Source organism: Gossypium raimondii, chromosome 7 (assembly GCF_025698545.1).
Source record: "Gossypium raimondii isolate GPD5lz chromosome 7, ASM2569854v1, whole genome shotgun sequence".
Lineage (NCBI taxonomy): Eukaryota > Viridiplantae > Streptophyta > Magnoliopsida > Malvales > Malvaceae > Gossypium > Gossypium raimondii.
Window position 1 is genome coordinate 30,976,743 of NC_068571.1, and position 11,439 is coordinate 30,988,181.

The window sequence follows — 11,439 nt, forward strand, 5'->3', positions numbered from 1 at the left end:
TTTTCGATTTTGAAAGAAACTGCATGAAGCTCTGGGTTTGAGATTGGACTTCAGTACTGCATTCTATCCTCAGACCGATGGTCAATCTGAGAGGGTGATTCAGATATTAGAGGATATGCTTCGGAGTTGTGTGGTTGATTTTTGAGGTAGTTGAAAGGATTTTCTGTCGTTAGCTGAGTTCGCCTATAATAATAGTTTTCAGTCTAGCATTTAGATGTCACCTTATGAGGCTCTGTATGGTCGTAAGTATCGTACTCCGCTATGTTGGACTGAGTTGGGTGAGCGACAGGTTTTAGGTCCTGAATTAGTGTCTAAGACTGAAGATAAGGTTAGACTGATTTGGGATTGTCTTAAAGCAGCTTTTGATAGACAAAAGTCTTATGCGGATCTGAAAATGAGGGATATCGAGTATTTTGTGGGTGACTTCGTATTTCTTAAGGTATCTCTGTGGAAGAATGTTCTGAGGTTCGATCGTAAGGGCAAGTTGAGCCCTAGGTTTATTCGGTCATACTGGATTCTGAAGCATATGAGACCGGTCACTTATCAGTTAGAGTTACCTCTAGAGATAGACCGTATTCATGATGTGTTTCATATCTTGATATTGAGGTGGTATCGTTCTGATCTATCTCACGTTGTCTCTGTTAAAGAGATCGAGGTTAGACTGGATTTGACATTTAAGGAAGAGCCGGTTCAGATTTTGGATCGAGATGTTAAGGTTCTGAGGAGGAAATCAGTTTCATTGGTTAAGGTTCTATGGCGGAATCATGGCACTGAGGGATCCACATGGAAACCTGAGGAATCGATGCGTCATCAATATCCTCACCTTTTAGGATGAGATAAATTTTGAGGTCTAAATTTCTTTTAGGGGGTAGAGTTGTAATGCCCTAAGTAAATTAATCTTGTTTTTGCTTGAACATGGGTGATAATTTTTGCTTCAGTTGTTTGAGAGAGTTTGGATGGGTTTGGAAGTCTGTATAAGTGGATGAGATAGTGGGTAGTTGGGATTAGGTTGATAGGAGATCATGCCTTAATTTGGGGGATTGAGGGATTTTAGCTTATTTTATTTTATTTTGTTTTTGTTTTTCTTCTTTTCTCTCTCTTCCCAAGAAAAAATTCTAACGTTAGTTTCTCCATTCTTTCTGATGTTTCCTTCTTGTTCTCCTTCTCTACATCTTTGATTCTTTCTCTCGTTTTCTTTCCCCTTCAAATCTGTTTACATCTTTTGTTCTTTACGTTGCACTTTAGAACTTGGCATTTTTATAATTTGGGTAAGCTATTGGTTTATTCTTTTTCGTAGTAGCGTAGTGATGTAGATAGGGGATTTTATTCATGTGAAATTTTGTGTAGGAAAAGGCTGTGGAGAAGTGGGTTTTTCTTCGATGGTCTAAACTGCGTTAGTATCTATTCTTGTCGATGGTAAGTTATGTGCGTTATTTCAGGTTATGTTGTCGATTCGTAGATTGATTGCTAATTGGTCAATGGGATGTTATTTCTTAAGTTTCGGAGGGCTCGAGATTATTGTAGCATTAAAAATGAACCAAGTATGTACCTAAAACACGAGAAAACGAGGTTTGATGGAAGTCTAAAAAAAGGAAACTGTCGACGTCACATGGGCGTGTACACGACCGTGTGGATGGCCATGCGCTACACATGGCTGTGTGACTGTCAAGGGTGTGGCCGTATACTAGACATGGTCGTGTGACGGCAAGAGTGTGGTCGTGTGGGCCACACAGGCTAGGCCAAATTGGGCGTATGGGTCTTGGGCTAGGCCGTGTGGGCCTACACGGGTATGCGGGCCTAAAATTCTAAAATTTTCCCTAGGATCACACGAGTCATTCCGATCGGCTGTGGGCCTATCATATGGTCAGTAAAGGCTAACCAAACCCTATTGGATGTGATATAATATTCTGATAGTCTGATCTGAGTAGGAAATTGATATGTATGTCTGACTGTTCTGTATAAGTATGTATGTTATCTGTATACGAGCATGTTAAACATGTTAATTCTGTTATTTTTGTATCTGTATTTTGTATCTATGTTTGGGGTAGAATTTGTCTATGTGGAGGAAGTGATTTGTACGATGACCTTTTACATATTTTCTGGCAGCTTGACTGCATAGTATTCTGTTATGTGTCGCATCGACACTATATGGTGTGTAGGGATAGGTGGGTGTTTTTAACCCCACATGGTGTGATGGGATGGTCGGAGATAGTGTGTAGAGGATGGGGATAGGATTCTGTATATCTATCTTGATTATCTGATTCTGATATTTGTATCTGCTACGGACTTAGGTTTGTATTTGTATATGTTTTACATATGAGAATACTATGTACATTTGTATGTCTATCTTTGTTGGGTCACACACTGAGTTTACGAAAACTCACATCTATTTGTCTGTTCTGTACAAGTAATCTTCATACATAGGCGGGTCAGTGCAACGGAGGCTCAACAGTGACCACTCGTTGGAAAACTATTGTTTTTCTTATCCTTATTTATCGTTTTACTTAATTTCTCATTTTCAAGAGAGTTTTGTAATTTTTAGACTCTTAGGACTTTTACGACTATTTGTTTTGGATTTTTAATTTGGTTGCGTTTATGATTTTTAAACTATGTGATTGACAAAATTCTGATTTTACGCGAACAAATATTTTTGGAAACACGAGCGTAGTTTCAATTTAAACAATTTTCAAACTTCCACTACAAAACTTTTGTAACTATAAAGGACAACTTATAACGATTTCAATAAGATAATAAAAACAAGTTCTTCCGAAATTATGGACTCTGTTTGGTATCAAGTAACGCGATTCGTTTTAGCATAAAAGACTTGTTTTAAAACCCTTCATTGTAACATTTTCATATTCGACCATAACGTCTAGGTCGAGTTTGGGGTGTTACAAGAACCGTTTCTAGATATGCATTTTCACATTATCACACTTATTTCCAGCAATCAGCTATGGATTTTCTGAACAAAATAATTTTTATTGTTTTCCTGCTTTTCTTAAAATTTTATTTTTGGCTTGTAGCTAATCCAAATATATATATTCATCATAAATCATGTTTAAAATAAATTCAACTTATGTATAAATAAGCATCCAATTCAAAGCAAGTTTAAAATTAAATAAATTAAACTTACATACTCATACAAACAAGAAATTATCATCATAGTTAAAAATTTAATGCAACTTTAATAATTAAATAAAACTCAAGTTAAACCCTATTTTCAAGTTAATATCTTAATATAAAAACTGTCTCTAATCTTGGGTTTGGTGCAACCCATATTAAAAGTAAAAATAATATTAACCGAGTCCAAAGTAAATTTACATTTCTACTATATTTTGAATTTCACTCTAATTTACAACCCACTAATTTCCAATAATAATATTCAATTAAATTCAGACAACATAAAATTTTAGATTCAAGCTTCATTCAAATAATTAATTATAGAAATAATTTACTTTACATGCACTCAATATTTTTTTCCAAAATTAAATCAATTCTAGACTGTCAAATATTTAGATCTTATTCTTTTTGTACCTATTATTTGATGCGTGAGAATCTAGAAAATAAAAATATCAATATCATTGGGATACATGCAACAATACGATAAAAATGCAAACATATTATACCTTCATGAAAATATGAGACAGATAACATCATAATAATAATGGCTAAGTTACATTCAAGTATTATCATTAGGAATATCTTTTCAAGTATTATCAACTACCACATAATCAAACACATTTGCTTAAGTTACTTTCAAATTTTAATCTAAATATATTTACCTTTACTTTTCCGGTCAATTAATGTTTTGCAATATAAATTAGTAAACATATTATTACATAATTAAATAAAACAAGTAACATATCATAACTTTCATAACAATGCAATTACAACCAGAAAAAAATTTAAAAGAAAATGGAAAAAAATTAGAACCCGGTGTTTTCCGTTCTCATGGCGTCGGACTTTGTAAACATGGTAAATGAAAGGCGTCGGAATAAAAATTGGTAACAATAATCTAAAAAAAAAAAAGGTTTTTTCCTGAAACGTTTCATATTAGAAAGAAAAAAGAAAGAAAGAAAAAAAGAGGAAACTTGGTCTTCTACTTATAAAACCACGTTTTGGATTAATTGCATTTTGAAGTCTCTCCATGTTCTTAAGTTTTCAATGATAGTTTTTGGTGCTTTCAAATTACATTTTCAATGCTTTGATTCTAAAACTTTAACGAATTTTTTAAATCTATATTATTTTTCTTTAATGCAAGTTATCATTTTTGTTTTCTTTTAATTAAGATTGATTGAACGTTATTTGATAAAGGTAAATTCAACTTTTTTTAATTAAGATTGATTAAACTTTTAATTGTATCTTAAAATTAAAGAAATATTTTCTATTTCTTTCATAACTTATTCAATAATATCAAATTTAACGGGATCCTTTCTTTGCCGCATGTTCTACACAGCTTGAGAACGGCACCGTTTTTGGCTTGTTGAGCTAAAGAATGTCCGGCAGCAGCCTTTGCTTCTTCTACTTTGCTACCTACAAGTAGTAGTTTCAAGGATATTCAAGAATAAATGTTTAAATTTAAATTTCATCCTCTATTTTACAAAAATTTATAAATTAATCCCTGTATACTAATTTGTCAAATTTTAATTATAGTATTTCTCATAGAAATTGAGAAGTTAGTTTCTATATTCTAATTGGTCAAAATTAGATGACCATAAAAAATTATTAATAATTGAGTGACCATTTTATAACTTTTATAATTGTTATTTGTTAATAGTTGGATTAATTTTACACTAAATTATTTGAATCTTATTAATAATTAGTGGAATCTAAATTTCACAAAAAATATTAATAAAAAAACCTAATATGAGGAAATCAAGATACTTAAAAATTAAAATATCCCAAAAGAAGAAAGAAAACCTAAATTAAAAATAAAATTATAATTCTCAAAAAAAAAGAAGAAGATCTAATTGGTACTTGGATTCGCCTATTCAACCCTCAATATGAGACTATCATATCCATAACCATTTAGCTTCAATACCGCTCTTTCAGCATCTTCCTTCTTCACAAAGTTGAGGAACCCAAATCCCCTACACAGCTCGGTTTTCCTATCAATCCCCACATGAACCCGGCTCACCTGACCGAACGGTGCGATAAGTTCACGCAAATCGGATTCTATAGCATCCTCCAACAGGTTAGTGAACCGAATAGTGTTCTCCTCGTCCCTGCGTTTCATATCGGTTCTGTTTCTGTTCCCTAAACTCCTAGCCATACCTTTAAAAGCTAATCCAAGGGGTAAATCGTGCACTTGCACCTGAAAATCGACAAAAGAAAATTTAATCTCCTCAGGATCCTCACCTTTTTGAAGTTGATGAACAACCAGAATACAATTATTAAATGTCCAGGGCTCCAAAAAAATCATCTCCTTCAAATAAATAATATGATAGAATTGAATCAAATACAAGCCACTCTTCCCATTGGTTTAATAGTGGCCCCTTTCAACGGGCCCCATAGCTCAAGGAGAGTACGTTCCATGGCATTTAATTTAACCACCCTTTCTCCCATAAACTTACTCACAAGGCAAATATCATAGTTGATTTCATCCTCCACTCTGAATATCCCCGTCAAGCACCAGTTCAACATCCTCTTTTTCATGCAAAGACAACCCTTAAAGTGTGTCATCCATCCCCAACAAAACTAAGAAGCGACAAAACCAATCAGACAAAACAATACCTTTTGCTAGCAAATTCATAAAGCAATACAAAACCCTACACATCGACAAGATGAGCTTGCACTCACAACCCTAGCCGCAAACCACGAGATGTATGACTTTAGAGATAAATTACTTCACAGTTAGTGCTTGAAATTTTAATTGTATCTTAAAATTAGGGAAATATTTTCTATTTCATAACTTTTTCAATAAAATAAAATCAATTTTTTCTAAAAAAGATATATATTACATTCTTTGGTAATATTAAAATCTTAATGTACATTTCTTTTTTATGGATAAATTGACAATATTTGGTAATATAATAAAATAATAATCATATTTAAAATTTAATTTATAAACTCATTATAACATATTGTCAAATCTAATAATTTTTATAATTATTTTTTGTTTTTATATAACAATCATTGCATGTGTTGAAGAGGAAGAACAAAAATAAGTTTGTTAGTCATTGTAACCTTATTAATTAAATATATATCTTTGCAATTGTTTTAATTTTTACTTATCTTTATATGCTTAATATACTATGTACTACAAAATGTCACATCAACTGATTTTCAAAAAAATAAAAATCACAATAATCTTCTTATTACAATTATTTAATTAGTATAACCAAATTTTAAATAAATTTAAATACGTGGATTTCACTGTAAAAAAAATCACTGGTCTAATTTATATGGTTTTTCAAACTTAATCATATTTATCTTATTAACAACACAATTAAAAAACAATTTTTATTACCAGTCACTCAACCTATCAAAATATTTATCTTATTAACAATACAATCAAAATCGTATTTATCTTTGCAAAATATATTTTTAAATTCCTTCAATTTTTTAATAAATTTTTGCACCTTTTTAGATGATATATATATATATATATAAATTTACATGTAATCTAAATTTAAGGACTAAATTGAAAAGAGCAATTAAGTTCTAGAATTAATGTGGACAAAAATATGTTGGGACGAAGTTTGAAAAATACAAAGTTTATGGAATAAATGTGATTTTATCCCAAAATAAATCTAAAATATTGATGATGTAATGTTTGGAATTTCAGTTTCTTTCCAAAAAAAGAAAAAAAGAAAAAAGTGTAATGTTTGGAATAAGTTGCAACGTTTCAGCAACTCTAATAAAGAAAATCTCACCTGGAGATCCTCAAGATCTTCAAAATTTATTAGTCTTGATTATACTATATCAGATACATAAACACTAGAGCTGGATCAAAGTACCTATAAAAGGGCTGGGGTTGAGGAACCTAATGTGTATGGAAAATTAAATTGGGTTGATGTAGCGTCCAAAGGAGCTCTCAACACTTCAACACTGAAAGGAGGTGATGGCACAATTCCTACGGCTGCTAGCTCATGGATATCCCTAGCTGCGCCACCCTGCGTCAATTACTGCGCGGGCTAGGGTTTGCATGACCTGGGAGACGTGATTTGCCTTCTTTTTCGGTATTGAGGTGAAGGGAGCTCCTTTTGCTCCTTCTAAGTTTATCACCTTTTTTCTATTAATTTTCTCTCCGTCATTAAGTATTTCTGGAACTTGGTTAATATAAGACTGGTTCATGTGAATCATGTGAAACAGGAAGGAAAGTTTAAATTTGTTCCTCAAGTGGCCTCAAATGCAAGGATGTGCATTGATAACTCTTCCTTCTCACTTTTGTCCTCAAAAGCTTGCTGTCCTTGATCTATTAGAAAGCAAAATCCAACAGCTGTGTTGCTCTTACTCTAAAAAGGTAATGATATATCATTATATATGTATATATATACACACATTGTCTGCTTTCTTCTTTAATTCATTTTTGCTGGTTTCTTCTGCTCGTAACTAGCTAGTTTTTGGCAATTTATAAGCTGGGTACTTTTTTATACGTAATATTTGTTTGTTTCAGGTTGCTGAAAACTTGGTCATGAATCTGCGTGGTTGTCCTTATTTGGCTTAACGGTTGGGACTTTAATTTGCTTACACCATTTGGATACAGGCTGTTCAAACCTTGTTGAATTTTCCAGTGATGTTTCGCGATGAAAAATCTGGACGATGAACAGACTCCGAATGCTATTATTCGAGCTATTTGGAACTGGGAAACCGGGTAGCCTTGGCTAACTTTGGGACAAATCTTCGTGGAATTCCTTCGTGGATACACTACTAAACTATCCATACTTGTTAAAAAACTATCCCACGACGGCTAGCCCCCCGCCCCCGAGACAAAATCTAGCTTGTGGAATTCCTTCACTGTTTATATCCCCATTAATGTTTCTATTTTTCTATTATCCAACAAAAGTTAAATCACCATTTGCATGCTTGACCTTGATAATTCACAAATGGGCTCTACACAGGTATTAAATTATCGAGTAAGGTTTTGCTTTTTATGATGATAATTTTTAGATTTTGTAATTCATGTACTCTTATAATGTTGAAAGACCTCGTTTCACTGCTTTGGTGGGGGGTGAAGGGAAAGGGTTGTGTTAGTTTTGCAGTTGACTTTTGCGAAAAGGTCAAAGCCAACAAAGGAGTTCGTTAGCAAATGTAAAGGCAAACTACACATTCAGTGGGGACAAGGGATTAAGCATTAATTACATGAATTCTTTTGCAAAACCTTTGAGTCTTTCATGGTCGAAGACAGTCTTTAATGGGGATAAGAACCAAAAGTTCTATACAGTTTGTGATATTAGATTCTAACGCATTTTGCTGAATGATTAGGCTGCCCTCCATTGGGAAAGGAAATGAATTAGAGTCATTTTTGTAATACCCAATTTTAGTCTGGGCTCACATATGGAAACATAATCTTTGAAGATATGCAATCTTAGATATGATATGTAATCTTAGAAGATATGATTTTGTAATCTTAGAGATTTAATTTGTAGATACCCTTTAATCTTAGCCGTTGATGTAATTGATCTGTACCGTTGGATTTGGAGAGGCTTAACTATAAATAGAGGCCTCTCCCTTCATTGTAAAAAAAAAAAAAGGAAAAGAGGGAATCAAAAAAAAAAGGGAGAGATTGGCAGTTTTTTAAAGGTGGCTTACTGTTTTCTTTTTTTTTCTTTTTCGATTATTTTTTACTTATTTACGATTTTAAAAAAGGGAGAAGGTGATACCGCTGTGAATTTTATTTATTTTATTTAGCCGTAATAAAGTGACGCGTTTCAAAGGATGGAGATATTTTCCCATTCGAGCCCTATGAGTTATTCGCACCTTTTTAATGTTTTACAATTAGTTTTTTTTTATCTTTTTAGAATTAGCCCTTTAATTTGCTTTCAATTTCAATTTAGCCCTGCTGGAACGACGTCGTTTTAGAGGAGAGGAGAAAATTTCCCTCCCCGCCCCTCTATGTAATTCGCGTGTTCAATTTAATCCTTTGGGTTTTATTTATTTGAAGATTTTCCCCCATATTTTTCATATTCAGTTCAATTTAGTTTTTTTTTCTTTTTTTAAAACTAATTAACTTCCATAATGTAATTATTTCTTTTATTTTTTAATTAGTTTTTATTTATATATATATATTTGTTGTTTTATTTATTTATTTATTTATTAAAAAATATTTTTATATGTACGTATATTTATTTTTAATATTGTAATTATTATTTAATATTTATATATATATATACTTTTTATGTATCCATTTATCTTCCTATATATATGTATATTTTCTATAATGTAATTATTATTATCATTATTTTTATATGTACATATGTATATATATTTTAACAAATGTTTTGTTTATATCCATATGGATAATTATTATTTTTTAAAAAGGGCTTAAATATATATATTTTAAATACCTATTTTATAATCTATATATGTTTATCTATTTTTCTTTATATTCATAAATATTATGTATTGCATATATATCGTTCCATAACCCAAAAATTTATTTGTAAATCATATGTATATTTTAATCTTCATAATTTCTATGTTCATATTATATATATTCTTTTCTTCATTTATTTGGTTGGCTTTCCTCCTTTCGTTATATAATTGAGTTTACATTTAATATTTTGCATGTCATGGATTATTGTTATCGATTTTGTTTATTCATTTATTCATATTATTTTTATGCCATCGTAATATTTATTATTGCATTATATATTTAATGTAGCATCACATCATTTTTCACTCGATTTCAAAATTTTCAAAATTGAGATAATGCTTGTATTTAGGATTTTCAAGGAAATTGAGCCCTAACGTATTGGGTTCCGATTTTCTTCATTAAATCTAACAATCGAGCATTTCTCTTTAATCAAAAAAATAAGAACTCATTATTGGGAATTCAACACGTTGTGTCCTAATGTATTGGATGTGACGCATTGATTTCTCGAAATGAAGATTTTTCTAAAAATAATAAAGGAAATATTCGAGTTTGGGATTTTGGAGGAATTGTGCCCTAACGACAATGCAATTTCTTAAATCTTGAATAAATGGATATTCTTTTAAATTTTTATTACACAAGTATTCTGACCTAATTCATTTTTGAGGAAATTAGAATGCCGTGCCCTAACGCATTGGGTGTGGCATTTTCTTTCTCTGAAATGATAAGGGTCATAATACGTAACGTTTAAGAGTTTTTGCTAAGGATTATATTTTTCAAATTTTCGACATTAAGACATTAATTAATTAATTAGGTACCAATTTTTGGGCGTTACGAGGGTGTTAATCCTTCCTCGAACGTAACTGACTCCCGGATCCGTTTTTCTAAAACTCGTAGACCAAAGCCGTTTTTTTGGGTGATTCAATCACACCTTAATAAAATATTGGTGGTGACTCCCAATTTTCATTTTTTTAAAGTCGACAACCTAAATTTTTTGTTTTTCAAAAAAATGGTTTCGACGACTTAGCGACTCATTTGGGATTTTTTTAAAAAGAGAGTCGAGCCACAAAGTTGATTAATTTTTGTCTTATGGTCGAGAAAGTATTTTTTTTTTAAATTCATGATATTTTTTTTTTGCATTCATTATCTTCTTGCTTAATGTATTTAAGTATTGTTTGCACTACACATTACATGAGTTGAATGATTTTACCCTTTAAGTGGGAGCGAGAAACTAGTCCTTCGTGAGGTTTTCACCTCCGTGCAGGATAGTGGATTGCTTCCGGGATACATCCGTACCTATGTCTTCGTGAGATTTTCATCTCCATGCAGCCGTAGGGAAATATATTCCCCTGAACTAAACTCAGTCCATATGAGCCTATAATGGGTGAGGATTGAGGAATCTGCTAGTTCGAGTACCCTTGCTCTAAAAGCCAAACCTCATATAATGAACCTTAGGAATCCACCTTAGGTAGAACTATATTGAACCCTAGTAGATATCCGATCAGCTGTTTTACTATTTCTTGATTATATTTTATGATACTAACTTTTTGTGTTTTATTTTGATTGCGCGACATGACATTTCATTTCATCATAAAAAAAAGAGGTGTTGATTCACGTTCAGTTGCTAAATAGAGAGCTTTTCATAAGGAAATGGGTTTCTTGATAAAGTGGATGACAATATGGTTGTCCGAATATGGTCCAAGAACACATGATAAGAGAAGGATGATAATTTAATGGAGGACTACACGATTATGGCTCGTTGCCCAAAGATTTAAGATGACAAAGATTATTCGAGAGCCGCTGAACTTTCTTAAAGAGAAGCCAACGAGCATCATGAGGATAAGTGAGCAATGAGTTACGGCCTGGATCGAGCAAAAAGGAGATAGAAGAGACATCCTTTTTGA

The 11,439-nt window shown here is 31.9% G+C and overlaps 1 protein-coding gene across 1 annotated transcript; it reads right to left on the minus strand.

Moving 5' to 3' along the window:
- Positions 1-4,984: 4,984 nt before the first annotated feature.
- Positions 4,985-5,367, minus strand: LOC105762691 (uncharacterized). The gene has a single exon (XM_012580532.2). It carries the CDS (start codon positions 5,270-5,272, stop codon positions 4,988-4,990), a length of 285 nt encoding a protein of 94 aa, XP_012435986.2. The 5' UTR covers positions 5,273-5,367; the 3' UTR covers positions 4,985-4,987.
- Positions 5,368-11,439: the final 6,072 nt, after the last annotated feature.

Excerpts from the sequence above, each read along its gene's own strand:
- LOC105762691 (XM_012580532.2), bottom strand. The coding sequence starts at position 5,272 with ATGGCTAGGAGTTTAGGGAACAGAAACAGAACCGATATGAAACGCAGG.